Consider the following 22,109-nt stretch of genomic DNA (forward strand, 5'->3'; position numbering starts at 1 on the left):
TCCCGATGCGAATAATAATAATATAGCTGTTCTGCGTGAAACTTCATATAGGTTGTATTACTAGTGGTGTTGTTTTCTTGAGGTAGTCCATGATTATTCTTAGATCCCAAATCGGTGGTTTTGTAGGTCTAGTCTTGCGGGTGGATATGGCTTTTAACATATGACGCACTACTATGTTACTGTTGATGTCTTTACTGATCATAGGTTTGCAAAAGGTAGCTATGGCTGACTTATGTACAAGAATAGTGTTATATGAAAGACTTTCCTTATTGTATAAGTGACCCAGGTATCTAGCCACTTCAATCGGCTCAGGGGTATTATAGCCTATCGTGTTGGCCATGCACCATGTCTTCCATTTGTCCCATGCAGGTCTATAAGTTTTCAAAGTGGATGGTCGCCAGCCGGAAGTGAGAAGTGATCTGTCCTCTACCGACCAGCTAGAAACTAACTCTGCCCACCCAAAATTATCCACAACTGGAGTGATAGGTCCCGGACTTTTGGAGGTGGATGGTTTATCACCGTATCCACTAGAAATGACTCCAAGTGCGGGATCGGGTAGGGGGGTTCCAGTGATCTCTGCTGTAGGTCTGCGCTCCAAAAACACTTCTTCCACCATGGGGCCACTAGTAAATATTTTCCTCTTGCCATGTTCAGGTGCGCCAATACTTGTGGAATTAGATTCGGTGGCGGGAATATCCAGGCTAGTTTGAAGTCCCACTGTCGACTGAAGACATCGTCAGTGCAAGGGCATCGTTCGGATTTCGTGAGACATACGTTGCGACAACATGGACTGTGTTGGACGCGAACAGGTCTACGTCTGGGAGTCCCCATCTTTGAAATAGGGGAGCTGTAGCCGCCATAACCAGGTGCCATTCTGGGATAATTTTGCTGCGTGAGAGATGGTCTGCCACGCAGTTGTATTTTCCTGGAAGGTATTGTGCAGTCAATGATATACTGGCCTGGTTGGCGATTTCCAGGATCTGTCGGCAAAGACTTAGTAGGGTTGCGGACTTTGTGCCCCCTTCGTTGTTGATGTAGGCCACCACTGTTTTGTTGTCGGTTTGTAGGAGTAATTCTGATCCCCTGAGCGTTTGCTCCCGGAGTTGTATGGCTGAGAGTACTGCATACAGCTCTTTTCGGTTGGAGTGCCACGTGGATTGGCGTTTTGTCCATGTACCTGATAGATGGTACTCGTCTAACTGCGCTCCCCAGCCTGAATCGGCTGCGTCTGTGGTGAGGAAGTGATTGTAGGTTGCCCTGTGAATCTTTCCTGAGGAGCCCACCACTCGAATTCACCACATGATGTCCTCTCGAGCTTGTGGTGGAATCGATGTTGTTTTGTGAAGGTGGCTCCTTGATAATTGAGCACTCGTACGTTGTAGACGTCGGCAATGCAACCTCCCCTGTGGAGTGACGAAGGTTGCAAAGTTGAGTCGCCCGAGGAGGCGTTGGGCCTGCCTGAGAGACCAACTGCCTTTTTGGATCTGCAATTGCAGGTAGTGACGAAGTGATGTGCACTTCTCCGTTGATAGATATTTCCGATTGTTATGAGTATCCCACGTGATACCCAAGAACTCCCGCTGTTGGCTTGGAATCAGACAAGATTTTTTCTTGTTGATTATCCAGCCTAGTGCCTGCATGAAATCTATCATATAAGTCAGTTGCGACAAAAGAATCTCTCTGGACTGATTTGCCATCAGAAAGTCGTCTAAGTAAGTGACGATTCTCATACCTTTTCCCCGGAGGTGTTCGGCCACCCAGTTTGTTAATGAGGCAAACAGTCTTGGTGCTGCCGACAGTCAGTACGGAAGGCACGTGAATTGAAGGAGTTCTCCTTGGTAAACTAGCCGAAGAAATCGGCGATGTTGTATAGCTATAGATACATGTAGGTACGCTTGGCTTAGGTCTATTTTTACTAACCAGTCTTCCCTTTGTAGGAATGTTGGGACCTTGAAATGGTGGAACAGTTTGAACGGCCTTGGTTGTAGGAAACCGTTTATGCGTTTTAGGTTGAAGACGGGTCTTTGACTGCCGTCTTGCTTCCTTACTAGGTACAGAGTTGAGAGGAAGCTCGGAGATGGTTCTGCCGATTCCAATACTCCCGATTTCTTCAGTTCCGCGATTTGTGAAGTGACCTCCGGCGATTTTCGCGTTTGGAAATCCTTCTGGAATTGTACGGAAGGCATTATTAGAGGAGGTTTTTTTATAAACGGAATACGGGTTCCCGTTATTATTTTTAATAATGGTGGTGGTGCACCCTTGGCCTGCCAGATTTCCTGGAAATGCTGGAGGCGACCCCCTTTGAACGTGGTGAGGGAGACCCGGTCACCTGCGTCTAGGGTAAGTGCCCCTCGCACCACCTCGGTTATCTCTGGGAAAACCTCGGTTGGATGGGCGTGGGCCTCTCGTCAAGCCACCCCTAACCTGGTCTGGTATCATCCTCGTGTATCCCTGCCTCCGAAAGGTGTCCTTGTGTCCACCTGACGAAGTGATAGGTTGACACTCCCTGCCCTGGTCAACCACTTTGGTGGTCTGATCAAAGACCTTCTCACGACCCCCACCTCTTTCTAGAAACACCGCCAGTTTATCTTTATTGAAGATATGTTGGGCGCTAGGTGGGATCTTGTTAAGAGCCTCTCGCGTGAAGGTGTCTTTTATAACGAAGAGGATTTTCTTCCGCCTCGTCTGAACCAACTCTGCCCGTTTTCCACAAAGGATTCGGGTGACGTCCTCAGACACTTTTTTGAGTGCTGAAGAGGTCCCGAACTCCTTTACGACCGTCTCAAAAAAAGTCGTACCGATGGTGTGGTCGCTGACAGAGTCGACCACTCGCTGTAACGCGCCCCGAATACACTCCTTTTGAGCGAGCATCGCATTTTGGAGGCCGGCGATCGTACGCTCAATTAGATGTATCGTTTGCGATGAACGGTTGTAGGGGCGTAACTCATCGTTGAGCCCCACCACAACGAAAGACGGGGCCGCCAAATATTGTTTTTGGGTTTCAGCGTAGCGAACCCCCGCCCAATTATCTGTGTCGAAAAGTTGGAGTCTGGTAAGTTCCGCTACCCGAGCTTTGTCTGACGTCGGAGAAGCAGGCTCCTGAACTACGACACTAAATACAGGCAACGGAATCCTGTTGGGGTTTTCTGCTGTTACTAAACTAAAAAACTTACCGGAGAGTCGATGTTTACCGTCGGCCTCTGCGGAGTAGGCATCACTGCAGGCAGACCCTGTTTGGTCAAGATTGAAAAAATCTGAGATACCTTGTTATCCAGTGACATTACTGATGCCCTCAGTTCACCTACTGGATCGTCCAACAGTAATTCCGACTCATTCGAGTCGGTCTCTATCGCTAGTCCCTCCGCGACGTTGCTGGCTTCATTACGCTCCATGTTAATGCACAAATTTCACAATATAACTGTACTTTAAACGTTTGACAATTTTTTTTCGCTTCTGACAAAGGAAAAAAAATAATCAACTATTGAATAACCAAAGACAAATGACGCTACGATAGAAGCGTCAGTCCTGCCAGTCTGCTAAACAAGATAAGCAACCAGATAGATAAATAATCGAGAAGAAAAGGTGGTAAAAAGGAGCCAGCACAGAAGAACACAAGGCAAAAAATACGATCAACATCTCAAGGGACTTCAGAGTCAATAGCGAATAATACACGTTATGAATTAATAATTATTAAAAATGTACTCCATTGAACCTGAATTGAACGAATCAAATGGCACGTTGGATTTATTTGATTTGGAACCGTTTGGTAGAATGTCCACGGAAACGCTTTTCTGACAACTAATTAGTGTTGCCAGTACTTAAAATTAATTCATAATATATTAGTCTCTAAAACAGAAACATATTTATTGAAACGTCAACTTGTTATGAAATTCTATCCTCCTATCGAGGTCTACAATAATACAAATTTTACAAACTGTCGTATTCATTCATTTTAAATGTACAAATATAAAGAATGTTTCATGAATAGGTAACTATTAAGTTAATTTATAAGATTTATAGGTATGACGAGTTTTTAAAAATTACTTTTGATTAAAGCTTTTCATAATTGACCACTTGTTCATGTCGACAGTATGATATTGTGACTTAGACGACAATCGAACATATTAAATTGATAAAATTCGTTAGGTAATATAAAGATCATTCCGGGTTGATTTAACACAGTTTGAAAAATGAAAATAAATTCTTGGTCTGACATAATAATAATTATAGTACTAATGATATTAAATCGAACTCTTTGCATAGAAAATATGGGCTGGATTTTGAGATAATAAGACCAAAGGCGGCGTTCTTGTTCACGTATGGTTACTTATGAATAAAGGTATTGATTATTAATCTATAATATACATAATTCAAGTCATTTCTGATGGTCCGAGAACGGTTTGATTTTCAATGATACACTGAACCAAACGTCAATCTCAAACCATTTCCGGTCTACTTTCTACTCATACAATTTGTACGTATATTGTCTATGGTTTAATTTGATTTGTTTTGTTCAGGTTGAAAGATACGAACGTTGCTGATCTTTGCAGGTCTTTATTTACCACAAACCAAAAACGCGCTAAATAACAATTCTTCACATTATATGAGCCCTAACATAAAAAAACTAAAAATGTTTAACTTAACCGTTTACCAAAATATAATATTAATAAAATTTAAAGAATATTCAGTATTATTATATCAATTTACAATAATAGTTTTGTAAAAAATGTATATTTTTGTTAAAATAATATATAATTGGCTGAAAATCTATGAATAAAATTAATGTACTGGGGCGGTATTATTAGGGTGGTCTTTTATGTTTCGGGCGGCTGTAATTTTCCACCGGTCTATTGCTAACATGATCATTAAATGTATTAAAATTAAAAAATGAAATTAATGAAAATAAAAAAATTAAAGCTCATTTGTTACAAAATTTAGTATATTTTTTAATAAAAATTGTTTAATTTCAAGAGCCGAAAAAGTAGGGAAATAAGTTTATTGAGTCTGTTATCCAATTTGAAAGTGTCTAGCGTCGTTGATTGTATTTTTCTGTTCTGTCAAACTAACATTGAAAAATGACGATCGAGTTGAGAAAATTATGTCGCTTATGTGCAAATGTGTGCGCTTTGTTTGACACCGATATATTTTGCTACGATGGTCGAATTCACTTAGCGGAGGCTGTTTTGAAATATATAGCAATTAAAGTAGGCTATCTTGTGACACTCCTTGCAGATAGGTTGTGAAATTGTTGTTGATATTAATATTTGACTTTGTCTTCTAGATAAACGCCGACGATACTCTTCCTGTGCATATTTGTCAATCGTGCAGGACAGTGTTGGTTTCATTTGACGAATATGCAGCCAAGTGTCGAAGAATTCAAATATCTTTAAATACCCTCGCTGAGCAAGATGTAATCATTGATGAGGCCCTTCTTGAGACCCTGAAAGATGAGTGCAAAGACGACGAATTGACCAAAGTACTGAAGGAGGAGATCGCTGAAGATATACATATTAAATTTGAACCGGATGACTATTTTAATGACGATAATGATGACAATGATGATCACGAAGATTTGCTCCCTATTTCACACCGTGAGTAGCTGATAAATGTACTTACGTCTTATATTAAATTGTTTTCCATCGACAAATTGATATGGTTTCTGTCATCTCCATAATACAAATTACTAGAATGCAATGTTTACACTACATGTATATTATGAAGAATGAATAATATTTATTTTGCAATGTATTAAGTAGTATTTAAACGAAACCCTTAGATGCACAGAATGTCTAGTTATGTTAAATAATGCCAAAATGACATAAGTACATAAATCAAAATATAATGACGGCCGCAAGTCACAAGGTATTAAAGCAACATTGCCCATGATGTCAGAGTTCTTGCATTTTTTTAAAATTTTGATTTGCCAATATTTTTTCTTTCATCATTTTACAATGCCGATGTAGATACTATACAAACTAACAAACTCCAGTGATAATAATATATTATATTAATTTCGAAATCATTGTATTTTAATTAGATAATTTCGTTTCTGTTCTGGCAGAACACACTAACTGGAGAATACTAGTAGTAATTTTACTTTGAATTTGTTAAAATGTTTGAAATTATCTATCATGTAAGTTTATTAAATAATCTTAAAAAGGATGACTTTAAAATAAAGACTGTTTATTTATTAAGAAGGTCTCCAGACGGTAAGGTTTGAAATAAGGAACATTTTGGTATAACTAACTCAATATGACATTTTTTCGAATTAGTGTCTTCTGCCAGAACAGTGACGATTTGTATATTACTGCGTGACTTTGATATTTGTATATTTACCTAATTGACTTATCTGATATCATATTTAGACATAAACAAGAAGAAAACCAGGAAAAAAAAGAATAAATCCGGGGAATCGAAAAGAAAAAAGTTAAAGAAAAGTCTCTCGTTGAAACTAAAAAAAGAGGGAAATGAAAATGTGAAAATTATATCTGAAGAGGCTTTGGAGAGCGGGTTGGCGGAAGTGAAGGCTGAACAGCTTCTCGCTGATGATGCGGTGTCACCTAAACGCAAACGCCGAAATGTTATTACAAACAATTCTTTCATCAAGTGAGTTACATTATCCTGATTCACTTCTTAACCATCAAATACGCTGCGCTAGACATATAAACATCGTCAAACGAATCGAGTGTGTGTTGCAATGGGCATAATTAATTTAAAACTAATAAGTAACTAATACTAAACAATTTTAAAATTAATTTAAACCAAATTTTGTCACAGTTACTTAATAAAATAATTAATGCACGTCGAAAGGATTATTGGGTAATTGGAAAAAATACTACAAAATCATTTTCTTAAACTTCATTATTGCATATTAACCCATAGCTTACGGGCCGCACAAAATTGTGTTTTTGCTAATTACTTTTCAAATGCAAATTAACACGTTAATTACAAAATTAATTAAAAGGGCCCGTAAGCATTGTGTTAAATTAGTTCTAAGACTAAGTGTTCTAAGCAATCTAAAATGATTGTATCCCTTAACGGTGATATTCGTATAAATTTGCAGAATATTAGTTTTATAAAAGCAAAAATCTATCTTTTCTAACTTACCTATTTCACTTATTTAATTTTAAAACACTTTCATAATATTCAACCACTACAAATTTTTTTTTTGAAAAAATATTACATCCAGCTGGATTCAAACCTGCGCCCCCCAGTGTTTGTGCCCATTTTTTTTTATGTTCAAAAAGATTTTTTCCAGTGGTTATATATTTCTCAGTGTTTTCAAATCTTGTATGTTCGATAAAAGAATGTTACATTCTTAAATCTTGTCAATTATTCGTTGAATAAAAAAAATAGTTTATTACCTATTTAAAATTTAAGGTTCGTGTGTCACATATGCTCGCTAGAATTTCCCAATTGGTGCGCTTTGAAGAATCACACGAAGAAAGCACATTCAGAGAAGGCAAAGATTCTCTGCATGTGCGACAAGTACCTGTTCACTAGACATTCCATTAATCGACACATCATAAAACACGACATCAACGCTGGGGGTCTGAAGTAAGTCTTGTATAAATATTTCTGAACATGCAATCAATGAGCCAAAAGAGTCAATAATAAACTTGCATAAATACTACTTATTAGTTTTATTTATTTGAAAGTTCTTTTGATAACATTATTTCAATATATTTTCCTCTTTTAAATGATCTATCATTACATTTATTGTATACTAACAGTAGCTTGTGGAGCTTGTGTTACTCTGTGGAGGCCCATATGATCCTATTAGGATCGGACATGGTCGAAAACAATAGCTCTGCTTGAAATATGGAAATGAAAAGTAGACAAATATACAGAATGAAGAAATAGGCTAATTCGATTTGAACTTTTTCAAATCAATATAAATAGACAGCAGTTGGAACTGGGAGTGTGGCCCTCCAACTAGCTGATCCATCCCTAAAAATATCCAGTCACTTGAGATATGTATGCCTATATCACACTCACGGCACATGTCTTGAGTGAGCCTGTGCATACGATACGGCAATTTGAAATTGGTACCTCAGAAACATAATTATGTTATTAGAAAAAATCCTAGATCAAAAGTTGGACAGAATGGGATTTGAACTCACATCTTTTTTTTGTCCGAGTAAGTGCTATTAATTATTCATTGATCTATCGATTCAAGTATGATTCATGCGAATTGTTACTAATAACTACGCTTTCTGACTATTTCAACTTCTGCCAATTGAGAGTTGTAATACAGAATCTTAACATGCTTAAATTCAGTATTGAGTAAGAAAATATTATTCTAGTTACGTAGTCAATCTATAAAAATAATATTTATGTACTTAAATCTTATTACAGATGTCCAAGTTGTTCGAAAGTGTTTTCTACAGAAAAAGCATTAGAGTTACATTTACCATTCCATTTACCTAAAGAAGAATACGCCCACGTTTGCAGCCATTGTGCGAAGCGATTTGCTTCAGCTTTCACATTGAAAATTCACGAGAAAACCCACATTCCGAAAGAACTAAGATACATACATCCCTGTGAAATTTGCTCAGTCAAGTAAGGCACTTTTGATCATTTTTAATTATCTCACTATCCTGTGTATTTAATAGAAATAATGTTTTATTGAATATTTATGTTGTAATGATTTGTAGGTTCACTTCCAAGAGCAGCGTTAAGGCTCACATAAATGCGGTACACCATAAGAATAGACCATTCGTTTGTGACGTTTGCGGCCGTGCTTTCACCAATAAAGGAAATTTGCAAGAACACAGAGTACTGCACAGCGAAGAGAAGATGCATTGCTGTACGCAATGTCCAAAAAAGTACATAATAATATTACTTTCGGTATAACAAAATGACAATAATTTATCTTATCGTCGCTTAAGAAACAACACCGCGGAAGTCAATTAATTAAAATTTTCAGGGGAAACAAACGTCTCAAAGAATTGAAAATTGATACCTTTTAACTTATTTTTATTGTGTTGTTAAAAAAAAATCATTTTTTCATTCAAAAAGAATTTTTCCATAGAAGGAACACGGTGTAGGATTAATTCCGATCGATTCAATCTTACAAAATTACACACTTACCTAAATGATTTATGTCTCACGGAATAGAATGTCCACAAAGTAGTAGCAATCAATACTTTCGTAAACCCAACTTTTAACACAATAAGATACATTAATTTGAAATGATGGGATTGAAATTCGAATTAGAAAATGTACTGCAAAATGTCGAAAAATCAAGATCAGGTTATTATACTGCCTAACTCTATTTATTTATTAGTGCATCTAAATTATTTAAAAATTGGATTTCAGATTCAAAACGAAAGGAACTTTGCAAAGACATGTCGACTGTCACAACGGCACGGCTTATAAGTGTCCTCAATGTCCAGCCTTGTTGAATTCTCGCCGAACACTTCGGATGCACATGTACGTCCATGAAGATCTCTGCAGATACATATGCGCCTTCTGTAATAAGGGATATAAAAGAAGAAAATCCCTCAAGGTATGACAACTATTTCCTCTTGGCGTTATATTGTTTTTATTTTATTACCATAGCAACGTAAATAACTATTGTGAAGCCATATTATTATGTTGAATGATTAGTCCGCCATTCATTATCATGAGTGATATTGTCATATTATTTAATTTGTAATTCGTCAACTTATTTAGCATACAAGTTTTAAAACCCATGGTGGAGTAGTGTCGCGGTGTGAAGTTGTGAGTCACAGAATCAAGTCCAGCGTTTATAAAATTCACATGTTTTTTCAATGCGCGTGCTGGCCCAAAGCAAGGTCAGATGGGCTGGGTGGATAGTTAACAACCATTTTAAGTTAAAAATTCTTAGTCTAAATATGTTTACGACATTATATGTTCCGCTCCGGAATAATGAACCTAGGACGTCCAAGGCCAGAAGAACACATTCCGCGCGCTTCAAAAGTCTGGGATCCGCGGGGTCATGGCGCTGTTGTTGATCTCGGTCACGAACTTCTCTGTTTTTCCGACGGATTTCTTTGTCTCGTGGCGGCGCTGTTTCGAGCGGCCGTTTTCGGTAGCTTGTGTCAAGTCTGTTTGAATTTTGGCGGGGGCGCAGATGAATTTAAAGTTATGAAATTTCAGTGGAGGTAGGCTCCGCTTCTTGAGGTTCACGAGAGCTGCGAAGAGTGGAGGTAGGCTGTGGTGTTTTGGTAAAGTTGATGGTTCGGTCCGCCCTTTGAGGTGGTCTCCTGTGGGAGACCTTCATCTGGTATCAATATGTACGTGAATAAAAAAGTAATTTTATTGCAGAATATAAATTTAAGAGAACGTGTTACTTGACAAGTTTAATTTAATGAAAAAATTAGCAAACCACTATTATAGACCATCTTTGGGTAAACATGACTGCGGACAACTATTTTTGTCGATGAATTATTTCAAATCAAACGTAAGATGTCGCCTTGGTAATGGTTTGTTTGACACCATAAGAATATAGAAGTGTTAAATTGCTGTATCTTATGCTTTTTTTACTAAACTAATAAGAAAATATAAATTTTATGATCTGAATTGCACAAGACGATTGAAACTATGTATTTACATAAGATGAGTGTACAATCATAATTGCCGAAATTTATTGAATGTTGTTTTTTTAATTATTTTTAGTCCCATATGAACTTACACACCGGTGAAAGACCATTTTCTTGCCCATGGTGTTCAAGGACTTTTGCGGACAACTCGAACTGTCGGATCCATAAAAAGAGAATGCATCCGATAGAACTTGCAGAATATGAAGCTCTCCATGGAATATCCCAAGGTTTGTCCCTGACTATTTATTACTTGCATCTCATGTTATTTACAATGCTACGAAAAGATATGATCCGATCAATGTAATGTAATTTCACAAGTTGTGGTGGTCCACGCCATTTATGCTAGCGGTTTGGTTTCGTCGCACATACTCAGGGTTTTATTATAGGAGCTGAAATCAGCCAGACAGTCTCCATAATTATGTTCATATTTTCTTGTTGTCTTTCCCAGATTTCTTTTTGCATAATTATAAGAAAAGGGTTAATTTTTAAATATAAATAATTAGGAATAAAAAGAATTAAAAAGTTTATTTTTCACTAATTGGGGATGAAAATATTCCAAATTTATCTATTTTATTACCAGAATAAATTTGTTAAAGCAATTAAAAAAAAATCCATTTTTAATACGATGTATACGTTTCTACATTTTTCTTATAATCATACGAAACTAATTACAGAAAACCGAGGATATACTGTATGTATATCGGCAATGTTACAAGAACTACCTAAATATACTCAATTTCCTTAAGCCGCATTTAGACCAAGCAAGTGAATGTTTATTCTTCCCCCACTCCAGCGAAATTCTCTTGATATAAACGCTTTTTGTAGAGCGAGCATAATAATTTCGCGGAAGGGGGAAGAATAAACATTCGCTCGCTTGGTCTAAATACGGCTTTACAATTTATCAATGTTTTTGAGAAATTCATTTTCAAGAAATTACTTTTTGAATTTTAATTGTTTTTCCTTTTGAAAATATTGCAGGGTTGGGGTACATGTAGTCCAAGCAAGAGCTTATAGTTTTAATCTAGTCATGCTTGTAATCTGTACATTTAGTTGTAATTTTAATTGTTCCATAATATTATATTATGCAATATTTCATTAATTTTGTGTACATACTTTTCAGAAACTGTCATGAATGATTTTACGGAAAAACGTGTCATTTACAACACGACTTTCAAGAGAAAAGACGTCACGCCAGTTATCGTTCCACACATTATGATAAATCAACCGTGCGAACCCGTCATACAATAAATAGTTTCCACGGGTTAGAATTATCAGTGCAATACCAAATAGGTCTTCACTTAATTTTTTATGTTTCTGCTGATGTTATGGAATAATGCAATCATAAGAAAAAGGCCACTTCATTTGGGAATACATAATATTTTATTTTTATGTACAAAAAATTATATAAATATAATATAAATAAACTATGCTAGATAATATTATGTTACTTGAATTTAGATTTATTTCTACAAAATATACAAATTTAAAAATATACATATACCTTATAGCCAAATTAAACCCAACATTGTACCGAATTTATTTTAAGAGATTAAGTAATTTTATTCCATAAATCCTAATGATACTAAGTGATAAAAACGATTCAAGTTTTTTAGATTTTATTTTACAAACTTTAAATGGCAGCATAAAAATGGTAATGTTTATAATGCTTCATTCAAATTCAAAGAATAAGGCACCTACATACATATAACATTATTTTTGAAAAAATAATAATTTGATCAACGGAAAAAGATTATCATTAAAGAGTACCTCATTCTATGAATATGCACTTCAAAGGATACACATGCAGAGCATTGACATACAAACTATTCCTTATACAGCTGTCTTGACAATCAAATTAAAAAATATATTGCACACTAGATTTTTCTAAATTTAAACTAAAAGTAAGAGATTATATTCTTATTATATTGTGCATTAATGATGACTTGTCGTAATGTAAATCACCACCTTCATTTATCATCAATAAACGTGTACGTAACTGGCTAATTAATAAAATTTCAATTATTTGCGGGCCATGTATTTATAAAATTTTCATTTCCTTATACACATGCAAATAATCGAAATTCAATAGACCAGCCAGTTACATACACATTTGCATAATTAAAACCAGAATTTATATACTATAATTCTTAATACAAACTATATTAGACTAAAATACACATTCCATATTTTTTAAATTAACCATTCAGTTAACATACAATTTATATACAATAAGCGTTCAATAGAAAATTTGTTTGTCTTGATTAAATGTATTCAAATGGTATGTAGCACATTCTTCGCACAAGCAATAAAGGCAACTGCGGGAGACACACTACAAAAAATACTGTCAAAGGACTGAATAATATACACACGGCCACCCATACGAGCATCAACCACAAAGAAGCTACTGCCATCATTGTGGATAGAGATTTTTCACAATAATGGATTACAAATTACATTATATACACGACAGCATTCAAAAGTTCTGCAAGTTTTTACAAGGGTATTTCTGCACAGTGCAGCGCAGTCATCAATCAAGTTGATGCATCCTGATTAGAAGAAAAGATGTATGATTGATCATCTCGTCTTTCTGACTTATGGCACCAATCTGAAAAAACAAAACATTTTATGAGAATAAACTCAATAAAGTCTTTACCTACTTCATTGAAATTTTATTTTAATTTTGTAAGAAATGTCAATTTCGTAAATCAAAAATCCATAGAAAACCATGTTTTATAGATCTACCATCATAAATTGGCGTTTCAGCGAGGGCGCTAGTATGACATTGAGAATGTTGCCATAACTAACAAAAAAATGGTTATTTATACATTTTTATTGGTAGTAGATTTATGTACAAAAATATTAAAATAAAAAATAAACACAATCAAAATAAAAACGCGTTACTTTCTTTATAACCATGAGGAAGAAATGCATAGTTGGAAAAATCATAAATTGTAAAATATAAAGTAGTATTGTGTATATTTTAGTCATGGAAAAAATATAATAAAAAAGGCGAAAATAAATTAAATTCACTCTAAAGACAGTAAAATAGTATCAAAATTAATGGAATTTTAAATAAAACACGATAACAAACTATAAATTACACAAACAATGTAGAAATTATATAACTACTATTATAATGGTTCAATTCCAGATAGACTATCATCCGATTCTGTGTCACTCTCAGGACCGTTTACGGTAAAAATAAAACATCCATTTCTGTATCCATAATAGCATCTCTGGCGTAATATTGCTCTTCCAATTTTATGACATGCTTACACACATTTTGCCATTCTTCTGTGGTAATACTTTCAAAGGCTGTTTCCGTTAATCCACATATATTGCTATTCAATTGTCCTACATTTTTTTGAGCAACCCTCCGTTTCATTGTGGCCCAGATTAATTCTATCGGATTAAGGTCACAGTGATATGGTGGGAGTCTTACTACCGTGTGACCATGACTGGCAAGCAGTTCGTCAATGACGTATCTCTTTGGACCTTTGTGGGACAAAATTAATTCATAAAGTTGGCTTTTTCGCATTTCGTCAACAACTGGAATTCTATGTTCAAGAAGCCAATTCTTCATTTCACCTATGCGATTACCCATTGTTGGACATTTATCTTGCTGCACCGAATGGTAAGATGCATTATCCATTACAACGATTGAGTTTTCGGGTAAATTGGGTAAAAGTCTTTCTGTCACCCATTTTTTAAAATTGTCAGCATTCATGGAATCGTGGTAATCTCCTGTGGATGATTTTGCTTTAAAAATTAATAAAGCATCTTTGATGAAACCCATTTCTCCACCCGCATGCAGAATTATCCATCTTTGCCCGACAGATTCAGAAGCTAAAACGCCGTGAACTTCATTACTTTGCCAGCATTTTGATACGGCGTATGCAGGATGAATGTAAGTTTCATCAATATATACTACTGGGCGCTTTAGATTACCTAACTGTCTATTTTTACGTAAAATGTCTAGGTATCTTGCTCGCCATGCACAAATATCGTATCTCTCAATCAAAATTTTTCTTTTGGACTGACATTTTTGAAATTTAAATCCCATTGCAAGAAGCGTTTTTCTGAGCGTCTCTCGTTCTCCTTTATAGTCCATATCTTCTTTTATAGAAGCCAAAATTTTATTTAATGTTGGCACTTCTTTTCTGACACAATAGAATTCTTGTATTTTATGGCGTATGGCACATTGGTCAAAGCTATCCAGCTCTATTATCTTCTTCCTTGTCCTTTTCTTCCCTGGCGTAAGAATTTTCGGTCTTTCATCTGTCGTCTTAGATGCTTCAATTTTAATTCGGTTAATTGTCCTACTTGATACACCTGAAATATAGAATAATAATATATATCTAAGTATCGTAATTTAATACATGTCGATAATTCTGTCGAGGCGTTATTATGGAATTCGAACTTGTAAATGTCAATTTAATTAATATACAAAATTTTGTAAATCCGTTAACATTCACAAATAATAAGTATTAATTTATATTGCTATCCGACATTAATATTTTTTTATATCATAACTTTGAACAAAACTAAAAAACAGAATAAATTACTTGCGTTGTAATATAAATGCAACTTGGTAACACTGAAAATAACACGTCACCTGTCATGGCCGCTACCCGTTGTATCGCGTTATCAATAGGAATAATCAATCCTTTTTGTCTTTTCTCGTCATCGCAGAACTGCAATACTTTTAGAATTATGTCTCTGGCATTCCCACGAACTGTTTTAGAACTACTTGCCATTATGCACTATACTTATTTCTTCTGTATTTTCAATAACAAAATATATATCCCGAATTCTGCACGCTGACGTTTGACAATGTAAACATTTGACTCCGTCTGGAATAAATTTGTCATAACGTCCAATCAGTAAACGCTACTGAGTTATTTTTAGATTGCACTTCGTCTGCATTCATTTTTTCGTGGAGACATTATAATTGGTTGTTGATTATATTAAAATATAGCTTACTTTAAATACTTACAAATTAATTGGTGCTAAGTAGCTATCGAATAATGTCAAATATTATAAGGTCACATTCGTTTATTAATAATCTAAAATGCTCTTTTTATATTTACAAATGTACAAACAATAAAAATCTTGCGAGCAAGAAAATCAGCATACTTAAATTAGCAACAAACACACGTTTGATTATAAAATACTATATCAAATATAAAATTATGTATAAGGTACATTTCTTATTTAGAAGGATAAAGCTTTTTTTACTTGTTGATCTTTTTTTTATATTTTGTAAGTAAGTATATTTTATGTATCAACACTAAATATAATGTGTTTTTTTTATATTTTGACGCCATGAGAGTTAGATAAACGCAAGCGCAATCCATAATTCGAGAAACATGTTGTAAAATTAAATGGCGTTTGTGACAAATTTATCCTCGATAGACAATTTTAGTTTCAAATTCGACCGGCCGCCAACTTACGATGGTAGATCTATAATAAATGATTTGATCCTTTGACAAGGATTTAACTGCATTTATACTTATTTATTAACACTGCAATATGCCACGAGGCCCAATGACAGTAGTGTTTGTAGTGAAACCGCAGTGTAAACAATAATATTATATGAGAAACAATCAGAAACACCTGAAGTGAAGCACCTTTGTTTCTAGGTCTACTCAATATATATGTACCTATGTCTATTATCTATGGGTCTACTTAAGAATTTACATTTATTTGCATCTTATAAAAAAAAGTTGATCATCACTGTTTTATTTATTGCTGAACTATTGAAGTAGATTCTTTTGTTTTTTATACAATATTCTATGGTCTTTTCATACTATGAAGATTAATAATATTAATTTTATGGGTAGTTAGCCTTCAATGGAAATGGGCTGGACACATAGCTCGAAGAAGAGACAATCGTTGGACAAATTTAGTCATCCAGTGGTATCCAAGAGGTACAAAACGTTCACAAGGTAGACCTAGAGGCCGCTGGATCGACGAAATGATAAAGTTCTGCGGAAGTACATGGCAACGCAACACACCGAGAGAAGTGGAAGCAGCTTGAAGAGGCCTTCATCCAGCAGTGGATAGATTCAGGCTGATGATGAGTGTGGAACAGTAATGAAATTATTTGAAATTTTTCTATTTATGGTTAATTGTTAAAATGATATAATTAATTGCAGTTTAGGCCGTTGAGTGACAGGTAATGGATTTATGTAACTTTTAATAGTAATTTTTATAATAAAACTTGGATAATCACATTACGGCAACTTACATAAATGTAGCAAATTTTACACGTATTTTCGGTATGCTGAACTCCATTATAACTTTTTTTTTCTCATTACTTTTGAATGTATATTTATCGATTAATAAACTTTCGAAGCTATTTTTCGATAACAACTTTACCTAGAGACATCACCTTAACATTGTTTCACATAAAGAATCTTGTTGGTAATTCGTAGGAATAAGAAAAAATGTAATTCTGCAATTTAACCTTGCTTTAATTTAAAATTAATTGTAGAAAACTCAGACACATAGGTATAAACGAAAAAATATTTATTGTTTTTTGTGAACCTACATACTTATTGTTTTGTAATTACTATTATTTATTTACACATCATTTTAATGAGGGTTAAAATCAAAATTTTAATTCACGAAAACACTCGTAAGCTATTAAAATAACTTGTCCCATTAACTGGAAGATGTATCTAAATAAAAAAGAAAAGATACCTATGTGATGCTATGGCTAATACTAATTAGAACTCAGTACAAATTTATAAGACGGTTTTGTGTAGCTTTTTGTGCTCAAAAATAATAGTTTAAACTAAAAGATATACAATATAATATACAATACTATACTACACTACAATACTATACAATAAAATTTAATTAAAATAACTGATAATACTATTTATATCTGCCAATGGGTAGCCATATAAAGCAAATTCTATCGGATAACAAATATTATGTTGGTGTTATTGACCGTCTTAAATATTAAATTCACCTCTACCTAGAGATTAACGATTAACCTAACCAAAGAGATTGGATGGTGGGAAAAACCTATTTCTACCCTTGCATGAAAATTATACTTAGCATATTACACAGGTAGGTACAGGGAAACATGGGAAACCCTAAATCGCAAAATTGTAAATAAATTTATGATAATTAAGTGGAAAATGGTCTTTACATTGGTAATATGAATTGAACATATTTTTGTGTAGGTAGTGGACAAGCTGTCTTGCAATGGTAAAGTTTACACAGGTAATCCGAAGGTGAACATGTTTTCAATAAGGTTAAGTGGCGGACAAAGGATAATATCTGAACACCTTTCAGCTCATTTGGCTGTTTACAAAATACGTTGGTTTCTTTACGTAGAAAGCAGAAAATAATAAGAATTCAACTCGGACATTATTATTTCAGATCTATATAAATTATTTACTCGTAATGTAACAAAACAAAAACACGATTTTGGCTTTATTGCACTCCATTTTCATAAAATAACATAGAATTAATACAATAATAATTAAAACAGTTATTTGTTCTATTTAAAAAATCACCTTTAACAATATCACCCACTTCAGAAACATTAGAATTCTGATTTCAAAATAAATCCACTGCCTTGGGACATTTATTATTTCACCATCGCAAGAAAACAGAATGATCCATCCAGACAATGTATATTGGTCAAACACTACAAAATACTGCTCAAGATAATAGAAAGAGAACCACAGATTCACATATTATTATTTAATATTCTTGATGCACCGTTTTCACAACGAACAAAAGGATTTCAGAACTGAATATAGTCTATCAACAATAATTTCACGCGACTGCTCTGGACTGCTCTCGCTACTCTAGGCATTTTGGTAAAAAAGTTATAATCTCGAGTTTGAAGTTTGATGATATACCTGTCTCGCTCACTCTCGTAAGTTTACCGTACGCGGTCGAAACAGAGATAGTGTGACATCACAGTATGTATAAAACTTTATGCAATGATGGCGAACCTTTTAAATATGTTGTAATAATTTTTAAATAATGTATTTCTAAATCATTTCTTTTGTCATTTTTGCAAGATTATTGTTGCTTCTTAACGGATGCTGAAATTACTGAAATACTCTTAATATGTCCAAAATTACTGTAATAATGACCTTCAGAATACAATTAATACGTACTTACCTATTATTACCATGTCGCCGACGTTAAAATGAATAGCAACCTTCATATGTACGAAATTATTATTATATCGAGTCTTCTTGACTATTGAAAGATTTTGTAGGTATGATATTTTTCAACGTAAATTATAATATGGTCAGTAATAAAAATAGTATCTACTTAAGAGCATACATAAGTGAAAAGGCAAATAATTTTCAACAATACATGGGACGAAATTTCGCATCGCTGTACTTGAAAAAGCAAACATGTCAATGAATATATTATTATTATTACTAATATAACAATAAACATAACACTAATAAGAGGGCTCGCACATCAGAACTCGCCGCATGCGTCTTACGATGAATTCGTCGATGTGACGTCATCGTAAACCAAGAAACAAACGTTATCAAATGGAGCTTCGCAGATTGGCCGATGCAACTGCGACACTGCGACGCTACGACATGCGTCGAGTTGAGTTGGCCAGAACCTGCATGTCGAAATCGGCCAATGTCGACTCCGCGCATGCGCACAGCTGCACAATCAGCCATTTCTCTCCAGACTGTCGCCGCGTTCGGAGCAGCCACGATGCAGCGAATGTCGATATCGCTAGGCAGATGTGCGAGGTTGTATCAAGGAACACCGGCTGCCCGTTCTCGGAAGTTTTGATTTATGGCGGTCAGGCACACGAGGCGAGTTGTGATGTGCGAGCCGGCTAAATGGACGCATGTTGAGTTTTTATGACAAATTATGTTTCGTTCGGCACGCGTTATTGGCACAATCAGCGCGTCGCATAGATACGATCTTTTTAGAGTTTTAGACTATGCCTCAGCTGAGGTATAGCCTTAAATAATTTGTATAATTCTACATATTGGCCACATAATGTTAAGATGCGATTCTGCTTTAGACAAAAAGCGAGTCAAAATGGATAAGAACAAATTTTTTTCCAATTAATATTTCATTTGGTTTTCTCATTAATTGGACAACTAGTTGGCGTAAACGGCATTGCAGTGGACTTGCGGCGACGTAGGATCTTGTTTGATTCCAATTGCATCCTATTAGAACCACCAGTTGGATTTATTTGATCCAAATGGTGATTCTAGTAGGAAGCAAATAAAACCTGCGTCGACGCACGTCAAGAGAATAGAAAATAATAATATCAGACCGTGTATGATACAAAAAAGTACAAGCAGTTATAACGAATAATCTTTTGTGTAAAAACTTTAATTTTAAAAGAATAAAAATGGCATGAGAATGCTCGGTTGTCAATGGTTGACAATTTCTGATTTATGCAATAGTATGGAGCGTGTGATGCAATGTTGAATGTGGAATGGTGTTGAGTACTGTCTATATACTCCCTACTCCGAACTATGCATACTAGGTCAACAAATCCATACCATTCATACAAGGCACATAATAATTTATATATAATATGTATTTTTTCATAACACTATTTTATTAGAAGATTGATTTCAATCAATTTCTCCTTCAACGAGGAAATGGCACCTACATAATATCAATAAATATCATACGTTGTACTTACGTCGTATGTGTTGGATGACCGGAGTTGATTCGTAATAGGTACATACTAACATCGAATTATTATTGAAACCGAAGAATGCACGTGTTCATGGTCTGTGGGCGCTTTATTATTGTTTACCTATTAAGTACCTACAATGCACTTGGACAAGTCCGCACTAAGGGACCAGTCGCCGTCGTGCTAAAAAGATTTTGGAATATTATACCTATGCACATCAGTGACGTCCCTAGACATAATGCCGCCCCTAGGCAGCGCCAAAATGCCACCACAGTATTTTTTTTAACATCCTTTCATGATTCCAAAATCTAAGAAATGTGTTGTATGGATACATTACTAACAAAATATATACCTATCTACCACTAAAACATACAAAATTAAATTAATATATATTTTTTCGCTAAGAGTGGGGATTTTTTTGACGTTGGTAATTTAGTGGTTTCTTACATATCATTTTTGCAATACATTAATTTGCTCTGTCTTGATGAATTACGACGCACTAGTTAATAAGTCAGACTGTATTTGTTCTCAAATCTGCACGGGTCATTTCTGGTTACTGAGGACGTCGAAGGAAGTATACTAGAAATCGCGAACCCGACAAAAAATTACAGTCCTGTTATACATTTTATGTTAATTAATACTTTTTGTTTTCGTTATTACGTACTAGTTTAGGTAGGTATTTCTATATATGCCCCTTTCTCCTAGATTTGCCGCCCTTCGAGTAACTGCCGCCCCCAAGCTACGCTCAATCTGCCTACCCCCACGGGACGTCACTGATGCACATACAAATCAATGGCGTGCGGTGGCATGATGTATCTATAGTTTAAGGGTGACATATTGGCTTGTATGGATACTGTAAAAATGGTTACATGTAAATTGTACGTAAAACATTTCACCGTAGCACAGTTTGCCGTGAGCTTTCTATCGGAAAGAGACGACCGTATACTATACGGTCTTCAATTTTATTAAATTCAATATGAATATTAATTCAATTTTCATAGCTGATTTAGCTAAAAATGCATGAATTCAAGAATGAAAACCTAACTTGACATAACCTAACAAATAATCCAGTATATCGGCTATTTTCAAATTTTGTTTGCTGCTGGCTTCCTGTAAAGTGTAAACCGACAAGAACCGTGTTTTATTTAGACATGAATTTTATGTCTACTATAGTACTATACGACCCAAAGAGGTTGGACGGTCTTTAATATACGGCCATATATTTTCGATACAACATTTCACAGTGAAGTGTGATACGGTGAACTGCATACATACAAGTTTCCGGACACGTGTAAGAATATTACATATTTATACTAAATATTCGTCATAGTACCTATCTTAGATCTACTAATGGTAGTAGGTTTAAACCTCGAGTGTGGAGAAATATGGGATATACCTACGTGTTAGCGTTATTAAATATACGTTATTTATTTTTAAGTTGTTATATCTGTAGCATTATATAGGGTGAAGTAAGGTTATTTGGTGATAATTTTTAAAAAAGCTCCATTTACAATCTTATTTTTTTGTATAGAAAAATAAAAGACGTCGAAATATCAGGACAATATATAATTAAACCCTTACAAGAAATACATATTACACAAAATCCAGGGAAATACACGATTTTTTATGGTTTAAGTACTTAAAAACGGTATAAGTAATTTGGTGATAGCATAAGTAATTTGGTGATGGTGGGTATTTAATTTGGTGATATTGTATGATTTTGAGTTTTTTTGAAGATTTGACTACCTATCTACCTATTTATAATGCAGCATAATAATTTGCACAAAATCGCACATGAATACGTTGTCAATGGCACCAGTTTGACATTTTTCATGATATTTTTCCTTTAGCTCCATGTTTCCTTAGTGTCGTGAGAA

At 34.8% G+C, this 22,109-nt stretch overlaps 2 protein-coding genes and 1 long non-coding RNA gene across 4 annotated transcripts in view; 1 reads left to right on the top strand and 2 right to left on the bottom strand.

Annotated features, from left to right (window-relative positions):
• Window positions 1-5,010: 5,010 nt before the first annotated feature.
• Window positions 5,011-11,962, top strand: LOC147072370 (uncharacterized). The gene is made up of 9 exons (XM_085947685.1): window positions 5,011-5,204; window positions 5,282-5,591; window positions 6,366-6,606; window positions 7,381-7,557; window positions 8,359-8,562; window positions 8,658-8,828; window positions 9,322-9,511; window positions 10,645-10,795; window positions 11,689-11,962. The coding sequence occupies exons 1-9, from the start codon at window positions 5,076-5,078 to the stop codon at window positions 11,814-11,816; spliced, it is 1,701 nt and encodes a 566-aa protein (XP_085803811.1). The 5' UTR covers window positions 5,011-5,075; the 3' UTR covers window positions 11,817-11,962.
• Window positions 11,963-12,169: 207 nt separating this feature from the next.
• LOC147072371 (uncharacterized) overlaps window positions 12,170-22,109 on the bottom strand; it is a 31,477-nt gene continuing 21,537 nt past the window's right edge. Inside the window, exons 1-2 of one of the 2 annotated variants that reach the window (XR_015070710.1) lie at window positions 18,101-18,399; window positions 12,170-13,173 (exon numbers count right to left, since the gene is read on the bottom strand). This is a non-coding gene — a long non-coding RNA (uncharacterized LOC147072371). Of the gene's footprint in view, window positions 13,174-18,100; window positions 18,400-22,109 lie in introns of those variants that run through there. The other variant, XR_015070709.1, reaches the window with a different exon arrangement.
• On the bottom strand, window positions 13,704-14,940 carry LOC147072372 (uncharacterized; the record flags this gene model as incomplete). Its single annotated transcript, XM_085946350.1, has 1 exon — window positions 13,704-14,940. A coding segment is annotated over one exon (1,182 nt), but the record flags the coding sequence as incomplete, so codon positions are not given.

This window comes from Rhyacophila brunnea, unplaced genomic scaffold (genome assembly GCF_057557595.1).
Source record: "Rhyacophila brunnea isolate RB1 unplaced genomic scaffold, BYU_Rbru_1.0 scaffold_2, whole genome shotgun sequence".
Lineage (NCBI taxonomy): Eukaryota > Metazoa > Arthropoda > Insecta > Trichoptera > Rhyacophilidae > Rhyacophila > Rhyacophila brunnea.

Excerpts from the sequence above, each read along its gene's own strand:
- LOC147072370 (XM_085947685.1), top strand. The coding sequence starts at position 5,076 with ATGACGATCGAGTTGAGAAAATTATGTCGCTTATGTGCAAATGTGTGC. Across the intron at positions 5,205-5,281 it reads TGAAATATATAGCAATTAAA|ATAAACGCCGACGATACTCT; the intron begins GTAGGCTATCTT and ends TTTGTCTTCTAG. Across the intron at positions 7,558-8,358 it reads ATCAACGCTGGGGGTCTGAA|ATGTCCAAGTTGTTCGAAAG; the intron begins GTAAGTCTTGTA and ends ATCTTATTACAG.